Genomic DNA, 21,153 nt, shown 5'->3' on the forward strand with positions numbered 1-21,153 from the left:
TCCTCATGCCAACCTTGAAGTCATATTCAAAGTAAGTGGACCGATGTTTATTTGTCATGCTGTGGGAAAACGTTGATGACTTTAATGGAGCCTTTAAAAATTCTTTCTTGAATTCCTTTGAAAAGTACTTTGTTCAAAGATCAAAATATATCCCTTTTTAGGTCTCTGGAAATTTTGCTGAATCAAAAAAGACCTCAGTATATTAAAGCAAAAGAAAGAACCTCTTACCAAATAAAAAAAGTAGATACAGCTAAGAAAGATTTAAGAGATCATATGAAAGAACAGGCTAAGATGGAGGAAAACAAAAAAGAACTAGAGACAGAACTGATGGATATTGATAAAGCTTGGAAAGCATATGAAAAAAAGGTTGAAGAGGAAGCACTGCACCAAGGGAGAGAGGTTTTGCTAGAAGAAAGTCAGGTAAATTTCAAAACAAGCAGAAAAATGCTCAAGTTTTAACTTTAGGTAGCTTTAGACATATACTTAACACATCAGCAGTTCACTGTTTTCACCATTTCATTTAAAAAAAAATTTAATTCGTTTTTGGAGTGATTATTATTTCTTAGCCACATAAATCAGGAAGTTGTTGCAGTAGATATTCATTACACTGGGCAACAAATTTTTACTTTTTGAATGTTGTCTAGATTTCTACAACTGATTTAGGGTATTTTTGCACTGCTGAATCAGGAAATGGCATCCGTTTCTCTCCATCAGGTCAGGTTTACTGTAAACTGAATGGTGGGCATTGATAAAGGTAAGTACACGTAAATTGCATGTTGCTTCACCATTTTTCAAACTTCAGGGCTTGAACTTCCGTTTCTTGGAACTCCTGGAATGCTCAGCGGCAGGGAGGTCTCTCTTCAGAGTCCAACAGTAGTCAGCCATCATGACTGCGTCCCAGCGACCCTGATACCTGGTCTCCATCTCTTTCATGTCCTGATGGAATCTCTCCCCCTGCTCGTCACTCATTGAACCCAGGTTCTCAGGAAACCGGTCCATATGTGAAAATAGGTAGTGCATCTTGACGCTCATGTTGCAGCCCAGGTTTCTGAAAGCAGTCAGCATGTTGTTGACAAGTTCTGCGTAGTTTCTGGCCTTATTGTTGCCAAGAAAGTTCTTCACTACCAGAACAAATGCCTTCCACGCTTCCAGTTCCACTTCGTTCATTGAGTTTCCGAACTCTGGATCTCTGATGAGCTGATGGATCTGAGGCCCATCAAAGATGCCAGCTTTCAACTTCTCCATGGTCAATCCTGGAAAAGCCTGGCACAAGTAAGTGAAGCAGTCACCATCCTTGTCCAGAGCTTGGTATGCAGCGGTGGGAAGAGTATTCTGTCTCTGTCCACCAGAGGGTCGTTGATGACGTTCCTTTCTTTGCAAGGCACCAATTCCTCCCGCACAGGCCAGTCCTTTGTGTAATGCTGAGCACGGTCCCTACTATCCCACATGCACAGAAAGCATGGGTACTTGGTGAAGCCAGACTGTTGTCCCAACAAAAAGTTCACTATCTTCAGGTCAACACAAATAAACCACTTATGCTGATTATAACCAATTTTCTCCAGCACATACTTCACCGCTTCATAGTTCTCCTTCAGTGTACTCGAGTGAGCCAGGGTTATAGAGGCAAACTGGTTGCCGTTGTGTGGCAGAACACATTTCAGTGATCGCTTGCTGCTGTCAATGAACAGTCTCCAATCTTTGGGTTCGTACTGTGGCACTCCAAGCTTGAGCAGAAGCTGCGCAATATCTGCACAGTACACCAAGTCCTCTTCTGAGAAAAAATGGAGGTACTCTTTATGCCTGTTGCGGAAGAAGCTGATGCGAGCACTGTCAGAGAGGAGGTCTTTTTCCTTCAATCTGGATGCCAACAGTTCGGCAGAGTCCTTTGACAAGCTGAGGTCGCGAACTAGATCATTCAACTCCTTTTGGGAAAATGGATGTGGAGCATCATCTTCAAGAACCACTTCTTCTTCATGTCCTTCAACACTGGAGGCATCTTCGTCACTAATGTGAGGAAGTTCTCCGAAGATAGGCACTGGAATTTCATCACAATGAGCTACAGGACGACGTGCTGATTGAAGATCAGGATACTTGGTGGGGCGGCTGCCCCATTAACTTAGTTTTGATCCCCCAACTTTATGCTTTGCTGCACCAATTTATGGAAGATTTCGAGGTTTTATGACTTCAAACTGATCCCTTTTCGACATAATCACCCAGAACTATCGGACCTGACTACTTCTTGTCATTAAAATAATCATTTCCAATCAAAACAATTATTCGACATGGCATTTTACCCCCACCAACTTCTTCTAAAATGCTCCACACAAGCGTGCATGTGAACAAAAACGTAAAAAAACACATGTGGCCATAGCTCAAAAACTTGACCTCATTGAGCAAAACCAATGTGATTTTTGGATTCAGCGCATCAGATTTGTCCTAAATCAACTGAAAAAACGCAGACAACAAATTTGTTGTTGACCAGTGTTATCTTTTGTATGTAGAATATTAAATGATGTTGGGGTTTTTTGTTTCTAGTGTCCCATATAGTCCTACATGTTATTTTTAAAAGTTAATTAAAACCAGAAATAAAATAACTTTAAATACCTTAAATGGACAATGATTTGGAAAATTCAAGCTATAAAATTACTACATGGTGGATTTTTTTTAAAAAAAAAATAATATTTTACTGATTGCTCTTGAGCACTTTATAAACTTGGTAAATAGCTTTTATGAAGCAACCTGGTAATGTATGTCCGATCTTGTGTCCAGATACGTAAATATAAGGAGCTGAAAGAACTAGTTAGGAAAAAAGTAGCTGTATTGACTCAGCAACTGAAAAAACTGCACTTGGAGCAAAAGGCAGATGAGGACAAGATGGCATTTGAGCAGCGGAAACAGAGAGAAGTTGAGGTACTTGTAAATAATAACAAACCAAAAATTATTTTGGGGCAAGAGTTGTATTCAACCTGTTGGCCCTCTTGGTTTTCATATTTCTGTGTTAATACTGCACTTGCTGTGCAGTTCAAGAAACAGTGTATTTTCATGCATTCAGTTTCGCTAACAAACAGCACCAAGGCAGTTTTTCTCTGCCCTCCCTATTGCATCTAGTTAGTCCCGTAAAGAATAGTGATCGATGAAGATCCCAGCACATAATAGTCCTCCAATGATCTTTGCATGGCAGAGTTGAGGAAATTGAGGATGGAAACCTCAATTGTTCTGGGAACAAAACGCTGTAGTAGGAAGGCAACTGGATAGAGATGCAACCTTCAGGGGAAAAGGGAGCTGGAGACTGAACAACTGCAGGTGTTCCTTCATGAGACTGATTATCTAGATCCACTACAGGATCAGGCCCAGTTTCAGAACTGAATTGGCCTTGGTTGCCCTGATGGATGACCTTTATTGCGAGAGGGACATGGGAAGTGAGACCCTGTTACTTCTGCTTGATCTCTCAGTGGCTTTTGATACTGTCAACCTTGATATTCTCCTGGACTGACTTAGTGGGATGGACATCAGGCAGTGTATGACAGTGGTTCTGCTTGTATCTTGTCCAGTAGTGCGTTAATAATTTTTTTATAAATAAGTGGGAGACCAGGGAGAGAAAAAAGGAGCCTTACAAGCCTTTAGACACAGCTCTGGAACGGGAAAGGAGGAGATTGCTTTGTGAGCTTCACAGGGGGAGAAACTTGCCTGTTGTGAAAGATGCTAACCTGAAGAGCCTTAGGGTACCAGGGACCCACCAGGCAGACTCTCAGGTAAATGAATGCTTTGGGGCTCTGAGAGCTTCCTTTAGCAAACTCACAGCGTTTCCTCTAATAGACTTTTCAAAGTGAGATCCTTCATTCTAAAGCCGCTAGCATTTTAGAGGTAGAAGAGGGACAGTTTTGTTACTGTTTGTGGCATTGATTCTCTCAAGCCCAGAAGACCTGAGGATGTGTTTCCAGTACAAATGGGCAGTGTTACGTAGATTGTCTTCTGAATCATCGGCTCTGTTTGGGGGAAGGGTTAATATGGTCATCTGTCATGGGTGCTTTAGCTGAGATTCCTGCATTGCAGGGGGTTGGACTAGATTACCCTCAGGGTGTCTTCCAACTCTAAAATTCCATGTTAATGGTTGATTGGATGCCAAATTATGCCCAAAATGGTTTATTCAGCAGCATTGCATCCTGAAGTTCTTCCAGTTGGTGGGAGGGTTAAGTACAGAGTGCTTTGCTTTGCTCTGCCTCTGAAGTAAGTCATAGGAGCAATCCATCTCTTGGATAACTTCCATCCACTAGGGAGAGAATAAGGGTAAGCCTCACATTCCTTTTTGATAAAGTAGTATCTTTTGACATTCTGTTTTTGTTTAGGCAAGTATGAAGCAAGTTATGGAACAGATAGAAGATCATGAAAAGCGGATAGAGAAGTTGACAGAGTATAGCAGCACATGTGTGTATGTATTTATAAAATCTGATTAAATTTAAATTCATCACTTTTTGCACAAACATGAGCTATTAGATTAAAATATTTTGATAGTTCTTTGTTTGGTTTTCCCCATAAACCTGCTGTCAAAATAGTATATTAAAGGGAGAGCATTGCATGCAAATCTACAGGTGTATGCTATATAGTTTTGAGATGTAAACTGGCTTTCTGCATATACCCAGGTAAACCCACAGAGCTCTGGAGTGGGCTGAGTTTCATAAGTTGACGGGGGATATTATTTTTAATACATATAAAATTTATATCCTACATTTTCTCCCAAATGAACCCAGGGTGACTGTCAGGACACTGTCAGAGGCTCCTGGCTGGTTGCCCTCTTTCAGAGGGTCTAGGAAGGCTCATTCATCACCCCGTGGAGCCCTTCCCGGCTCGCTTTTATGAGCCAGAATGGGCAAGGATCAAGGAGACAGGTGGTTGGTGTCACTCGTCCAAGCAGCCTGTCCACACCTATACTGTCTTCCATCTTCCTCCTCCATGAAGGGTCAGGATGGGGAGGTAGTCTCTACCATTCCTACTCTGCCCAGTTCCTGACAGTGACAGACAATACAGTAGTAAGAACAATACTCTCTCCCAATAAATCAGTATGAGCAAGGTTGTTTTGGTGCTAACACCACTTGAGGTGAAAAGCATAATGAAGGAGCATCTCCACCCCCATCGTTCAGCCCAGATACTGAGGTCCAGCTCCGAGGGCATTCTGGCAGTTCCGTCACTGCAAGAAGTGAGGTTACAGGGAACCAGGCAGAGGGCCTTCTCAGTAGGGGCACCTGCCCTGTGGAACGCCCTCCCATCAGATGTCAAGGAGATAAAGAACTATCTGACTTGTAGAAGACATCTGAAGGCAACCCTGTTTAGGGAAGTTTTTAATGTCTGATGTTTTATCGTGTTTTTAATATTTTGTTGGGAGCCACCCAGAGTGGCTGGGGAAACCCAGCCAGATGGGCAGGGTATAAATTAATAATTATTGTTATTATTACTGGTCTTACATATGTACATTTTTGTAACGGATAGAAAGTGCCCTACCCAGCCAGGAAGGTTACTGTGCAAGGTGTGGGGGTGGGATGGGGAGATTCTTGTCTTAAGAATTTAGTTTAGTAAGTTTTACATTTGGGGGTTCTTTCTCTCACTTGAATGTATCTTTGGTTCATACTGTTTTTCACTGTGGACACTTTGGAAGATCAGGAATTTTCTCCTATGGCAGCTTTTTCCAGAGAGTTGTACTTCTATTTGCAGATCAAGATCCTGTAACTGAGTCTCCCCACCTAAGATCATTTACCTAGGGGTCAGGTAAAAACACTGTTGCGTAAGAACAACCAAGAGCCTTAAAGTGCAATCCTGATAGTTCCTTGGCAAGCAGGGTTTCTATTTGGCACTAAATGCAGCCCTGCTAGGACTGACTTTTCTCGGCAGCTCCCAAATGGAGCCCATCCCTGCTGAAAGTGATGACAATCTGTTGATTGGCAGGTACTTCAAGCCCTGCTTGATTTGACAGGGATCCTCCCTTGAAGGATGACCTTCAGGATTCATGGCAGTATTGCGTAGTTGACATTAAACTAATTGGGCTGTGTTTTTTACCATTTTGCTTTGGTTTGAAGTGAATCTTTAGCAGAGAAAAAACAGGAAGAAGTAACACTCACAAATGAAATTGAAAGGTCAAAGATACGAATGACTGAGTTAAATGAAGAACTGAATAAAATTGTCAGTGACCTGCATAATGCAAAAATCGATGTCCATGAGGGGAAACGCCAGAAGACAAGGGCTGAAAACTTGGAGAGCCTCAAAAGACTATATCCTGGTCACGTGGTAACTAGATGGACTCATTGTTACATTTTAAAGTGTTCAGTAGACTTCAGAATTTCACCTTGTGAATAGCCAGTTGTCTTTATTATGTTTCCTACTTGATAAATGCTGAGAAGTGTTGAACATAAGTGCAACTGAGAACTAGCAAACCATTTTTGAGTATCAGTATTTTTCTAACTGGGTAAATAAAGTAGCACTATGGTGGCTACATAACTTTTATGCTCACTAAAAGTGAGAAACTAGTAGCTAGCTAGCTAGTTCATAAAATACATACCCCACCTGATTAAAAATAAATAAATCTCAACTTGGTTTACAAAAAGAAGCTATGAAACCACAAGAATGTTTCTCCAACTGGCAGTGCGGGACAAGAGGAGCAGGAAGTCGGAAGCTCCCTGCTGAACCGCTCTGAGATGGGTGGACAACGCTAGGAGCCAATCCTAGCTTTTCCATTGTAACTGACTGTCCACACCGTTGGGAGTAGTATTGTGCTTTTCCTGCGTCTATGTTGCATCAGCACAGATGAACATGATGTTGAGGCTGTGGAGAAGGTGCAGTTCACCTGAGCAATAGTTTAATTCTTGGCACTCATTCACTTTAATCTTTGCAGATTAAAAAATACGTTTTTATTTTTAACAAATGATCACTAAAACATTCCATACACCCCCTTTTAAATAAATAAATAAATAGTGTTTTAATTATTAGAATATCACTAACGCACCCATTGCAGACACTGTCTTTTTAGCAATGTGTTCAATGGCTGCGCTCAAAATGAATTTTCTAGACAATAAAACAATCCTTTTTATTATTATCGTTATGGCAGTGATGCCCTCCAGATGATGATGGACTATAGCTCCCATCATCCTTGACCATCGCTCTTGCTGGCTAATAGCTTGAGTCCCACAGCGTCTGGAAGCCTCACATTGGCTAGCCATATAGTATGATATTAGGACTCTCATTCAAGTGGTTTTCCACTGAGCTAAAGCTGGGGAAGTGTTTTAGCAGCAATCACAAGTTTATTTAAAAATGGTGTGATTAAACATTGCCATAGTAATACACCAACATACCCAGAGGTTTCTAAGATGCTCCACATAGTAGGTTCTCATATGTGCTCAAATAAGTTTCATTTAGGTAGAATGCAGTGAATGTCTTTTCATAATGGATTTACTGCTCTTAAAAACATTCCTGTATTTGCTTCTAGAATGAGGATTGTAAGGTTCGGTTTTTCTGATGCCTCTTGAAAATGGATGCTTCCATCAAGAAAAAAAAATGCAATTTTAATTGAAAAAAAATGGGAAATTAGCTAAAATGAAATGTGTGCTGTACAAACTCAAAAGATCAGTTTGCTTATTATTGCTGTTCTGTTTTTAGTTTGGAAGACTGCTTGACTTGTGTCACCCTATCCATAAAAAATATCAGCTTGCTGTCACCAAAGTTTTTGGCATGTATATGGTTGCGATTGTTGTGGCTTCAGAAAAAGTAGCTAGAGAATGTATTCGTTTCCTCAAGGAACAAAGAGCTGAGGCTGAAACTTTCCTTCCTTTAGATTACCTTAAGGTACACTTTTATTAAAAGTATATTATCAGTTTTTTATTCACAAAGCTGATTGGGGATTACTTTGACATCTAAGAAATTTTGTTAGTTTAAATTTGCTTTTAAAATATTTTGTAAGATGTGACTGTAGTCTTAGAAGATTTTGTACAACAATTAAAGTGTCTAGGTTTGTATACTTGGTCTCTCTGTGGCTCCTTTTGGGCCCAATTAATATTGCTTTATTAATTTATGAGTGTCTGAAAGCATGTTTGGTATGTTAGAAACAAAATCTGATAGGATACTTGTAATCTTTGTTACAGGCTCTTTCATTGTATTTAAGTAACCTTTTCTAAACATTTTTATTTAGGTAGAACCAATCAATGAACAGTTGAGAGAGATAAAAGGAACTAAAATGATGATTGATGTTATACAGACATCGTTTCCTGCTCTGAAGAAAGTAATTCAGTTTGTTTGTGGGAACGGTTTAGTATGTGAAACAGTACAGGAAGCAAGACAAATAGCATTTGAAGGACCATACCGACTTAAAGTAAGCACAAAGAACCTCACTTTTAAAATAAGATTTCCTGTTGGCTTTTAAACACGCAAGGTACATGTTCAGAAGAATCATGGAGCTCATCTTTCCAGAAGTATATAACTTGAAATGCTAGCCAGTGCCAGAAACATTTTATACAGCTAAAATAGGCTAGACTAAAACACTTCCCCCTGACATGATAACACTGGTGGTCCACTGAACATTTGCTTTTGAAAATTTGTTAGTTTTATCTATTTTGATTATTTTGTTATAGCTACTGTTTTTATTGCTGTTTTAAATTAAAATAAAGTGTTATATAAAATATAATGCTAGGTTGGCAGGAGCTGGAACAGGGTTTATAATCTAATGACACATTAGCTACTGAAGTTAAACATTGTCCCACTGAATGGGTAAAATAGGAACCTTCAGAGCTTAAAAGTCACCATACACACCAGGCTCATAAGACAATTGACATCCAGTGCAGGTCTTTTAAAATTGCTGTTATATGAGACCAGCCAGAGGTTCTGGTTAGGTTTAAGCTGGCCAGAGGTTATCACATATACTACCTTTCATCCAAGATACAGGATAGTCAGATACACACTGTATTATATAATTGTCTTAATCCTGAACTATTTCACTGGTTTTATGTCCCGTTTCTTTGTGTTTTATTGGAAGGCAAAATTGATTTGAATATAGCTAGTTTGGAATATCCACCCCCCCCCCATATACTTGCCCTCACCTCAGTCCAGGAATTGTTAGTATACTTATGCCTAATTGCCCTCTAGTAATATTGATCAATTCAGAAAAAAGTGTTTAATTTTCAGACAGTGGCTCTGGATGGAACTTTATTTTTGAAATCTGGTGTAATCTCTGGCGGCTCAAGTGATTTGAAAAAGAAAGCTAGATACTGGGATGAAAAAGAGGTGAATGAACTTAAAGAGCAGAGAGAGAAGCTGATGAATGAACTAAAGGTAAAGCTATGGAAATTATGTCCAACAGTATCAGTGTTCGAAACTCCCATTGTTCTAGGTGCGTTTTGCAACAAACTACAGAATGGAAGGAAAAGAGGACCTTTTTCTGCCTCCCCACCTCCAGCCACTCTCTGAAGACTGGAGAAGAGACCCTCTTCAGAATATTAGGGAGGGCAGGGGAAGCATGGCTTTGTTTTTTGCAGATGAGGACTAGATCATTTGAAATGAACATAATATTTTAGCTGTAGTTCATTCTTTTTCAGCTTTGTATTTTTGTTTTAAAAAAGCGTGCCTAGACATTCCGTTGTTGGGCCCATAACCTAAATTTAAGGTGCCAAAGTATCCTAATATCATTACTGTAATACTGTAAAAGGAACAATTCAACTTTTGATAAATTGATTCAATTTCCCCCCTAATGAACACGTTTTTGAAATGCAATTTCCCATAATATTATGCATTTTTTTTGTTATTTTCACTAATGCATGCATTTTAATGCACAGCTTCCCCTAATAAATACATTCTTGTACATATTACCTGGTTGGAGAACTGCACTGCAAATTTGTTACAGAAAGTGCGATTCAGGTAGGTTTCCCTCTAAATGCAAACTAAATCAGATTTCTCTCCTATACTTAGGACTTGATGAAAATCAAGCGCAAAGAGGCTGATTTAAAGCAGTTGCAAGCTCAATGCCAAGGAATTCAAACACGACATAAATATTCGCAAAATGAACTAGAAGTTCTTAAAAAAAAACATATTGCTAATTTCTATAAGGTAATATTAAACTCTCAGGTGGCTGTTTTCCTTGTCTGGGCAAAATGACTTGCTTTTTGGTTTTAACTAGGACATCTTAAATGGTAACATAATTGAGTTTTTTCCTTTACCCGTTGAAGAAATAGAAGTAATAGTTTTTTTAAAACCCATAATTTAGGAGGGAATGTTTCTATTGGGAGACTTTCATTTTTATACTTTTATACTCTAAACATGAAGTCTACATTTAGATGAACAGGAAACTAAACGTTGGCCTTTTTGTGTTTGGGTGTTGGAGTGGGGTGGCTTCTTCTGATCTCCGGACTGGCTTTTTTATTGTGCCAAGGACTGCATTGCCCTTGATCAATCATCCAGGGGCCTAAGTTTAAAAGTGAGTGCAACCACATTTTTGTCAATTTTGTTTATAAAGGACAAATCTTAGGAGGGTGGGGAGGACACAAAAAACTTCTGTCATCATGGTAGCATAGTGAAGTTTACCTTTGGAAGGAGTCAATAAAACAATTTCTTTAAATTAAATTTTAAATTATTTTGTAAATTGAGAAATTTAGGTTGGATTTGTCTGGCCTCAAACATGTTGCTGTCACCAGTTACAGCAGGAACCAGTTACAGCAGTAACCAATTATTTCTAAGAATTAATATCATTAAAATCATTAAATGTTTAAAAAAGAAAAATGGAAGGCCCCACAAAAAGCCTTTTTTGGCATCATGGTCTCATAGTGGGGAACCCATAGAGCAGTTTTAGGGGAGGCCTCACCAAAAATGGTTTTGGGTGCAAAATGCAGCCAGTGGACTTCAGGTTAGCTACCTATGTTCTGATAGTTACATTTGCAGTACAGTTGTGTGGTTCCAGAATAAAATATCCTCACAACATAAATAATTAAAACAGTGAGACTAGTTTTCCATTGTTTTTAAAGACTGTTCATATTTATTTGTATTTAGGAAAAATCTATGCTGGAAAGTGTACTATTAAATAGCCAGTCAGAACATGTGATGTTGAATGAAGGAGTTTTACAAAGAGCTGTTAAAATGGATGAACTCCAAAAGAAAATTAATGAGGTATAAGTTTTTCATTCACGGCAGCATATAGAATCATAGAATGGCTGTCTCACGGCAATTGGTTGTAGATGTGTGTTCCTTGTGTGGCTGCTTCTGAAACCCACCGATCTAAGGGGAAAGCTCCAGACCTGCTTTTACACTTGTAATAAACTTAGTGCATATAGCCAAAGGCCTTTGCAGACTCCATGTTCACTCAGACCACAGATTAATAGTTTACAAAATAAAATGTATCCAGGCTATGTACATAACCTAGGGAGGGGGGGGTTCAAAAGCTCAACAAAACACTTTCATATCCAAAAGCTTATATAGCACATAAAGCTCAGTTAAAATAAATTTTAACGTTGTTAATAACAAAAACATAGAAAAGTGTTCAAATAATTTTCTGGCATCTGGAAAAAAGGGCACAATGATGGTCTAATGTCAAAGATCCATCTTTCAGAGGTTAAGATACAGCTTGCCAATTTATTTGGATAATTCTTTGACAACTTACAACCCTTTATGGGAACCCTGCACAGTGTAGTAAGACCCATATCTTAGGTTTCATTTAAATTAAACCTGTATGGTAAGTAAGGCAGGTCAGCTTTTGCTGCCATAGATAGTAATCAAGGTTCAGCTCTCTAAGAAGAACTGATGGTGTCCCTGAAGAAGTCCTTGACTCGTTCTTGGAAATATGTTCTACAGAATTTCTAGTGCTGCCTTTACTTCTCTCTGGCATTTACCCCTGTATAATAATTATGTTAATTCTTTAACAGAAAGGAAATCTTCAAAATGGGCACCAGCACTTCATTTCTATTATAAAATAAAATTTGAAACAGTTTTAACCAAACACCAATTTCTGTAACAGTTAAGGCCAAACTAGATGTGATGCTGTTCATGTAATTAGCAAGTGTGTAAGTGTGTGTGTGTGTGTGTGTGTGTGTGTGTGTGTGAATAAAACCAAGTACAGTGGTGCCCCGCAAGACGAATGCCTCGCTAAACGAAAAACCCGCAAGATGAAAGGGTTTTCCGATTTTTTGCAGCTTCGCAAGACGAATTTCCCTATGGGCTTGCTTCGCAAGACGAAAGCCCATAGGGAAATCTCCGGGGACAGTGGGGAAGCGCTGTGCGCCTTCTCCTCTGTTCCCGGACCTGTCCTGAAGGCTTGCGGTGGGAGGAGGGTTTTTCCTCCCCACCGCCAACATTCAGAACTGCTTAAGAGCGCCCCTCGTGTGGGGCAGCAGGCTGCTATCCGCAGCTTGGAGAGCCCTGCGGGGAAGTCCTGCAGGGCTCCCCAAGCTGCGAATGTCTGCCCCGCAGACATTAAGCAGAGCGCCCCTCGTGTGGGGCAGCAGGCTGCTATCCGCAGCTTGGGGAGCCCTGCAGGGAACTCCTGCAGGGCTCCCCAAGCTGCAGATGTCTGCCCCGCGTGAGGGGTGCTCTGCTTCAGAGCGCCCCTCGCGCCGGGCAGCAGGCTGCTATCCGCAGCCTAGGCAGCCCTGCGGAAACTCTTCTGAAGGCTGGCGGCGGGAGAAGGGCTTTTCTTCCCACCGCCAACATTCAGAAGGCTGTTCTGAAGGCTGGCGGTGGGGAGAAAAGTCCTTCTCCCCCCGCCAGCCTTCAGAAGAGGTCCGGGGACAGATTGTCCCCGGACCTGGTCTGAAGGCGGTCTCCATAGGAACGCATTAATTGATTTTCAATGCATTCCTATGGGAAACCGTGCTTCGCAAGACGAAAAACTCGCAAGAAGAAAAAACTTGCGGAACGAATTAATTTCGTCTTGCGAGGCACCTCTGTAAATAGGAGCTATGCTGAAGGGTAGACAATTTAACCTTCCACCATTGTCGTGATCCAGATCTCTCCTCCCAACCCCCATATTTGCATTGGGAGAAGAGCTCCCACTTGCGCCAAAGGGAATTTTCTTCCCAGTGCAGATAAGAACCATGGGATGGGGACAGTTATTTAGGTGGGGAGCATAGAGGGGCTAAAGAGTTGAAGACTCCCCCCCCCCAGCTGCCTTACTGTCCCAGTCCAAATCACACACATGCCATATGGCTACTATTTGTGTTTGTACAATTGCTACTTTCCTTAATAATGTAATGTCTAGCTTGGCCTGGTCTCTACCAACCCAATATTCCTAAAAAGGTGTGTCTGCAGTAAAAAAAATAGTAGTGAAATTCTTCTGGCCCTATCAAGCTTTTCAGTGTTCCTGTGTTCCAATTAACAGGTCAATACCTCACAGTGAATAATATAATGCATTGTTGAAGAAGAAAAGGTACAAGTGAGGTTTCTTTCCAGTGACTGTGAAAGAGGTCATTAAGAAAATTCTTGTCTTGACAATGTTCCTAAATGGCACATTCACACATTACACACAGACACAAGCATTTGTCTATACATATAGAAGTGTTATTGTCTATTTGCATAGCTTGACTATTTGTATACTTGTTGAATGTAATATGTGAACATCTCTACAATAACAATTGATACTTCTTACATTTCTAAAACCTTTATATACTGTGTGAAATACTTCTTTTAAGGATTTAGATTTATTTGCCTTCTTGGTGGGGGGTTGTTGCAATAGGTGGAAGACAATGTTTTCGGTGACTTCTGTGCAGAGATTGGAGTAGACAATATTCGTGTATATGAAAAGGAACATTTGCAAGAGCAGGAAGAAATTGACAAGAAGAGGTAACTATGCAGAAGTGAATAGTAGTGATGTTTCATAACATTCTGTAATCAGAATTCCTCCGTATTCTGTATACATACATACATACTTAATGTCTCTGTCCTAAGATATTGTTCAGCTATCATCATATGATGATTATTTTATTGTTAAATTGAGGTCAGAACTATGTTTGCATAGAATGCCCTTGCCAGTATGCATTTGTTACTCCTTGGGGATGCAAGTACATTGGGGGAGAGGAATTGTCACTAGCTTTATTCTTTTCCAAAGCTGTTTTTCCTATCCTATCCCTACCGATAGGGATGTTTGCGTGTAATGTTTTTAATATGTTGCTTCCTTATTTACCCCTGATTCCAATACCTTTTGCTTTCTTGGTTGTTTCCCTTGGATTGAAGATTAGATTGTAAGCTTTGGGGGATCGACACTTCAAAGCGCCATGCATTCTGATGCCACTTTATTATTATTATTAAATAATAACTTGTTTTTTACCTTGCATTTAGAGAAGGGAGGGCAGCCTACAGCCACATGGACGCCCACCCCTCTGCAACTGATCAGTTCAGCTTTTTAGCAAGTGTGACCTGTCCCTCCTCTGGCAGTCTGCTGGGTAGAGGAGAAGAGGGGGCAAGAGAAAAATAGGTGTGCCAGAAATAGAGAGAGAAAGGGGGTGCCCCCCACACTTCTGACTCTGTCCCTGTCCACTGTTGACTTTGGCCCTCCCACAGTCGACACAGATCCCTTGACATTACTTCTGAGGGATGTAACGGCCCTTGACAGGAAAACATTGCTGTCTCCATCTTAACCTATTACTGTATTGTGTCTGTTCAGGTTCCAGTTTGAAAACCAGAAGACACGACTGAGTGCTCAGCTTGAGTATATTTGCAGCCTGGTAGACAAGGCGGTGAAGAAGAATAACATGTTAAAGGAGAATATTTGCAAAGATGAAGCTTATATTATTAGCCTGAAAAAGGTAACCAATGGTTTGTTACAATAATTTATATTCAGCTTTTCAAGTTTTCACTACAATCAAGCAGTGTATAAAATTTCTTATTTCTTTTTTAAATAACTTTTATTAAATTTTCCATTTTAACAATCCAATCAAATCACATTAAGTATTCCAAATTATACAAATACATATCATATAGTCCAGATATTCTGCCAAATTATAAATTTTTGTTGGGGCTTCCCATGCTTCAAGTTCAGTGGGGTTCCAATCATCTTATGTTTCTACTGCCTTGAGTTTCCAATAGTTCCTTCTTTAAATCTTCCTGTTGTTATCCTTCCTTCTTTCATGCCCTCTGAGCTGTTTCCACAGGCGAGTTGAAATAAACAATAATGTTCTTCCGTGTGAAATTTGTATGACTCTCCCTTTTTTTTGCAGCTGGGAAGTCTGTTGTTTGCAGAATGTCCTCACACACTGGTGTTTATGCCGAATCAATCCAAAAGTCCTCTGGTGGCAGATGCCATCTTCACTCAGTTCCGATGAAATAAAATCTGGGCGTTTGCTCATTAATTTTCTCAGACAGGTTGCATCAAACATTAGTCTTTCTAGGGGAGATTTGCCAAATCGGACTTGAAGTACAGATATAATAACAAATTAAGAGCTCACCTTCCCCAAGACTATTTATCTCTGCAACACATCCTTCTCCCATAATGGCAGATCCCAATTAAAAAATGCGTCACATCATCCTTCTCAGAATCCATCCAAAGTTTTTTGGTGTCTCTCCAGCGGCTAACGAGGTCCTGCTTCTTTCTAATATCAATATTTGGAGAGTCTTTTATCTTCTTCCAAATGTTTCAAAAAACAAAAGCTTTAGTTATATAGTATTATTATTTCCACACAGTTTATATTTTCCCATCTCACTTCCTATAAATAATGTAAACGGTTCTTCTGGGCGGGGGGGTTGTTAGGTATTATCGTAGTAGAAAAAGAAAAAGTTTTATTCCCCCCCCTTTCCATTCCGTTCCAACATACCGGCTTAGATGTTATTCTTAGATGTTATCTTTCTTCCTCTCCGGCACTCTCGGCACCTCTGTGGCTGGCTTAATTGGCAGATTAATTACCCCTTCTTCGCTTGAAGTATGTCCAAGAACTTAAATCCAATTTTTTATCTTAAGTAATGGAACTTGGTGTGCTCGCGGAGACAGCGTCCAGGAGATCCGAACTCCCTCGGGGGCTTTCCATCCAGTGCCCCCACCCCCTCCTTCTTTATGAACTCGGGGGTGGTTCGTGGGCAGCCGCGGATGAGACTGCGTCTTCCCTTCCACCAGGAAGAATTTGGGAGGCTGATTACTCCCATCTCAGCCTCTAAATTACCTCATGGGAGCTGGAAAGATGGTATTGTTGGCCATCTTCCACGGCACCCCTAGCGGAAGCCCCGTGTATAAAATTTCTTAAAGTAATAAAATAATCAGATTTGGTTACAGTCATTTACTTCACAAAGAAATTGGTTTACCGGTACTCATTTTAGAATACCTCCTTTTCTAGGCATTTTCCACTATGTGCACATTGCATGTCTATAATATATGAACATATAAATGTAAGTAAGATTAAGGAGTGAGATCGGAATTAGGAGGGGGAAATCCATGTAGATCAACCCAACACAGAGACTATTAGAGTGTTCCATCTCTACCAATAGGTATCTGACTATCTTGTCTGGATAAGATTACCATGAGGCTATTATACTTTATAAATACTTTTCGTACATAGGATGAGGAAAACTTTTTACAAATGGTCGAGGAAGTTACGGTGGAACTGCAACAGCTTAAGGAAAGGTGGAATGTTAATAAGGCTGATGTTGCAGAAGCACAGAATCAAGTTGAGGAATCAAGGAAGGCATTGCTAACTCTAATAAGGTAAGGTTGTGTTTAGAATAGGTAAGTGATTTGTGGGGGAGGAACTCCAGATAACTGAAACTTCTCTCACTAATTTGTGTGAACAGGAACATTTAAGTTGAGCATTGTATATTTGCTAAGATAGTACAATACTGTACAACTGCTATGACCTAGATCCGAAGGTTTGTGATGGAGAGGTTCTTTGTGTACAACAGGGTGTCTCCAATACCATCTTCATTGCAGCCTGACAGGCCACTCATGAATTGGTGGGAACTTAGATGCAATCTCTGTTGCAGAGCAGGTTAAGAGATCCAGAAGCCGATGTGCACATGTTCAGCTACGGTGCTCGTTGGAGCACCACCGCAGGGTGCCTTTGGATGGTAAAAAAGTGGCAAGAGCAAATGTGTAAATGACTTGGATACAAAACTGTTTCTATCTTTGAAAGAGGGCATGCAAATCTTTCCCAGTTACCTGTGTCTGCTTACACATGTCACTGAAATCAAGGAAGCAAGCTGAATTTGATGGGGAAGTAATTGATTTCTAGAATGGATTGAGATACTTTGTATTTGGATTAGAAACTTAAGCTTGAAGTGTGGTTCAAAAGTACTATCTCATGTGTTTCTCAACCCAGGTATTAAGTCTAAATTAATAATATAATATACAAACTATTCTTCTATAAATTTTAAACCTTCAGTAGCTGAAATATCAGTGTTATGTTTTCTTTGTTCTTGCTTTTTGGTGGCAGAGAGTTGGCAAAGTTGCAAAAGGAAGGTATTGCAATCGAGACCTCTCTGGAGCAGAAAAAGTTAGAAAGGCATAATACCTTTCTTGATTGCAAACTCCAGGACTTAAAGATAGGACTTCTGTTGGGATCTTTGGATGACATTAGTGAAATAGAGGTAGGTTTTGTGGCATATTAAATAATTTAATACAGTTGTGGAGTTCGTACATAAATAAGATCTGCCAGACCTTGATCTAACTAGAGTAGTGTTTTCCAAACTTGGGTCTCCAGCCATTTTTTGACCACAGCTCCCATCATCCCTAGCTAGCAGGACCAGTGGTCAGAGATGATGGGAACTGTAGTCCAAAAACATCTGGAGGGCCGAGTTTGGGAAACACTGAACTAGAGTTTTATCTGGTGGCAAGTATCAATTTTTTAGAAGAGCTAACACTGAGAGAGCACAGAGAGAACCAGAACTGCAAAGATGTCTTCCCGATGGGTGTTTCCCTCCGAATCCAATGCTATTTTATTCAGATGCTAGGATGTATATTTAACAATTGATGCTGCTGCCCCTCAAAAAGGGCAAATGTGTTGAAAGATATGACTAGGAGGCTGGATAAAATTGAGGCACCACTGGTTTTCATGAAGAAGTAACCCGTACCTTAACCATAAGTAGAAGGATGGGAGAGGAGAGAGAAGCAAATGCTGTTGTTGTTGTTGTTGCTGCTGCTGTTTTGGGTTTTTCAGTTTTAAGTAGTATGTATCTCCATTAATTTTGCTGGCTGTTTGTTACAGCTGGGATCTGATACTGAAACTACAGAAATGACGGCTGATATCTATGAAAGAGAAGAGGCAATTCATGTAGACTATAGCAATCTTGCAAAAGAGCTAATGGTAAGAGAAGATCTCCATTTTAATATTGTGTATGAAAGCATGTTTTCATGAGCTTGGTTCCACAGTTTATTTTCCTTTTGCCTGGCTAATGTGGTTAAAAGGAACATCTGGCTACCATGATTCCTTAGATATTCTCTGCCGCATGCAACTTGCTCAGTAAGCAGGACTGCAATCAATCACCCCAGAGACTATCCATTCTGTGGTGTGCAGGACCACTGAACCGGTTCCTGCTGCTATTAACCATGGAGAGAATCTTTCATGGACGGACAGAAGCAGCTTCAGGGAGAAGGGTGGTTTTCATCAGCATGTGGGGGACATTCTCCCACAGCTTGTGCAGTCTGCACTTCATAGCACAGCTAGCTGTTGAGATGAGTGCTTCTGCATTTCATAAGTTTGTGTTGAGGAAAAAATGGGGAGAATTATGTATACCACCTTGAGCTCCTTGGAGGAAAGGTGGGATATTAATAAGAAAGAAAAGAAATTAGTTCTGCATTCATTCTGCATTACTGACCCTGCACACTGTGTTGAGACTATTGTTGTTTGTAGGTATTCACAGCTATATTAGGTTTGTTGCCTGAACCAAATTCTCCCTGAATTCTTTAGTCCCTCAGATGGGTAGATACTGCCATCTGCCATCCACTGTCAGGAATTGCAGAGTTGGGGAAGGAGATTTCCTCCCGGTGTAGAGACCCTGGTCAGTTTCATGCGTCCTGTCCAGATGGTTTTGCCTTTCATTGCTCATGACTAGCCTCACATCTTGGACTATTGGGTGATCTATCTTCCCCTTCCTTCCTTCCCTGCTTGCTTGCTTGTTGTTCATTATGGTGAGCTTTGAGTGGTTTGGGTTATTGTTTTTTCCTGACAGTATTTTAATGTTTTCTTCACACGTCTCCTCACATCCGCTTGGCTTCTTGGCCCAGTGGTTTGGTGTTTTGTTTGTTTCCTGGCCCCTCAGCTTTCCCACCTGAAGTGAATCAAGTTTAATTTTATTCAATGGTAGTTGTGGTATGTGAGCAAATGTCTTCAGTCTCTTCCCCACACCTGCTCTCCTAAGCCACAGCAGTTCTTTTTCTTCTCTTAGTAGCTTTTGCACCCAGACCTTTCCTGAAAGCCTTTTTAAAACATGTTTTTTGTTCTAGTGTGTTTCCCTTATTGTGTCAGTACCAGTACCTTAAAAATCATACTTCTAAACTCTGCTGTTCCTGCTTGTGGGTGATAGATGGCAGTATCCACCTGATGGACTGTGTATGCTCTAAGAAGGTCAATAGCACTATCTGAGTCCACAAGGCCAGGAGGAATAAGCATTGCACTTGCAGCCCCACAGGGACAATCAAAATGTTGCAACTGCAGCAAGTACCTCCCCCCTCCTTGTCTTTTCTTTTAAGACTTTGAGGCAATTTTTAATAACCCAATACCATTATTCATTGTTTTTAATACTTCTTTATTTCATTTTACATCTAGGACTTGCGCTCCGACAAAGATATTGAAACTCACCTAACAAAACTTCAGCAGGAAATAGCATCTAGAGAAAATGTTCTATCAAAAACAGCAGCCCCGAATATGAGAGCTCTTGAGAGATTACATGTTGTTACAGGCAGATTTCAAGAATCAGTTGATGGTAATATTGAACCTTTTTAATTAGTAAAATTTTAATTAATAAAATTAATAATAAAATTAACCTTTTTAATTAGTAAAATTAATAATAAAACGATTCTGTGATTCTGATAGTAGTAGTGAGAAAGGTGTTTTTGTAAACCCAGATTGCTTGGGTGCCCTTGTGGCTGTTTGATCACCCCACAGTGCACTTACATCCCAGTTTATTACGTTATTGCAAGTCTTTAAAAATGTCCTAGCAGTTGACAGGAAAGAGGCGAACACATTTCTTAGATTAAAAATCAGCCACAACTTTTATTTATTGTTTGCCTTCAGTAAGTAATTGAGATAAAATATTTGAAAGGTGGGCAGGAGGCCTCCCCTTCCCTCTCTCTCTCGCCCCCCCCCCCAGGAGAAGTGGCTTGGCTGTTTGTCCTGCTGGACTATCCGTTGTGGCCTTTTTCCTCTGGTGAAGCCCTATACTTGAGCATATGGTTAGGTTATGAGCAGGCCCCTTCAGCAGTTTGCTCCCAAACCTGCTGGGCAGTCCCCATCCCATCCCCTATGGACCTTACTGTTCTGCCTGGCAAGTTGTTGCCATTATTTGCATCAAGCAAGGAGTCCACTTTCTTTACATTGGTAAAGAAACAATTTGAATGCACTATAAACATGCAACACTAGATGGCGCCAGAGAGCAGGAAATCTTTATATGCATTTTTCTAAAGGTTTTTTTTTTATTTTGTTATAACGATCTAATTTCTGACTTATTTATAGCATTTTTTTCTGTGTGTAGATCCACCACAAGATCCCTTAGGCAATATTCCAAGAAAGTAATTGTCGTTGGCCTCCCCCCCCCCGCCCTTCCTGAGATACCACTTTCGGGACCTGAAAACAGCTCTTGGTTACAACATTAAACAACTTCCAAATAGTTTTAAAAAACATCTTATAATCACAAAAGCATGGTGGCTCCTAAAAATATACACCTCAGGTGTCAGAAGTCTGAGTAATATCGGCCTTGCCTGAAATGTTTCTCAACCCTCACAAAATCCCTTTCCTTGTAAGATACTCTTCTTTGTCCCTCCCGTGATGACTCAAAGCTTCCATTCATCCCAAGAGTTACCTGTCAGGCCCGCAAGGCTTGACCAACATCCTGGGCACTGCACATCCTGGTTGCCCCAAAGGGCTTGCGGGGCTGGGAGGACAGTGCTGCCTTCTCAGTCCCCACACCTCTCTCCCTCACTGGAACTTGCAGGTGAAGGGGCCCTATGTCAGCATCTATGCTGCAATGGCAATTTTTGCAAGGATGTTCATTTTTATTTGTCCC

At 40.4% G+C, this 21,153-nt stretch overlaps 1 protein-coding gene across 8 annotated transcripts in view; it reads left to right on the forward strand.

The window, feature by feature from the left end:
- The window catches only part of SMC1B (structural maintenance of chromosomes 1B), a 41,547-nt gene that overhangs the window by 14,715 nt on the left and 5,679 nt on the right, over window positions 1-21,153 (forward strand). For 4 of the 8 annotated variants that reach the window (XM_053387573.1, XM_053387574.1, XM_053387579.1 and 1 more), the window contains exons 7-21: window positions 162-420; window positions 2,770-2,910; window positions 4,347-4,429; window positions 6,069-6,276; window positions 7,642-7,827; window positions 8,171-8,350; window positions 9,160-9,306; window positions 9,940-10,077; window positions 11,014-11,130; window positions 13,688-13,794; window positions 14,615-14,756; window positions 16,497-16,642; window positions 17,367-17,520; window positions 18,138-18,236; window positions 19,698-19,854. In XM_053387573.1, coding sequence (XP_053243548.1) covers window positions 162-420; window positions 2,770-2,910; window positions 4,347-4,429; window positions 6,069-6,276; window positions 7,642-7,827; window positions 8,171-8,350; window positions 9,160-9,306; window positions 9,940-10,077; window positions 11,014-11,130; window positions 13,688-13,794; window positions 14,615-14,756; window positions 16,497-16,642; window positions 17,367-17,520; window positions 18,138-18,236; window positions 19,698-19,854 — 2,264 coding nt within the window. The remainder of the gene's footprint in view (window positions 1-161; window positions 421-2,769; window positions 2,911-4,346; window positions 4,430-6,068; window positions 6,277-7,641; window positions 7,828-8,170; window positions 8,351-9,159; window positions 9,307-9,939; window positions 10,078-11,013; window positions 11,131-13,687; window positions 13,795-14,614; window positions 14,757-16,496; window positions 16,643-17,366; window positions 17,521-18,137; window positions 18,237-19,697; window positions 19,855-21,153) is intronic. The other 4 variants (XM_053387575.1, XM_053387576.1, XM_053387577.1 and 1 more) reach the window with 4 other exon arrangements.

This window comes from Podarcis raffonei, chromosome 5 (assembly GCF_027172205.1).
Source record: "Podarcis raffonei isolate rPodRaf1 chromosome 5, rPodRaf1.pri, whole genome shotgun sequence".
NCBI lineage: Eukaryota > Metazoa > Chordata > Lepidosauria > Squamata > Lacertidae > Podarcis > Podarcis raffonei.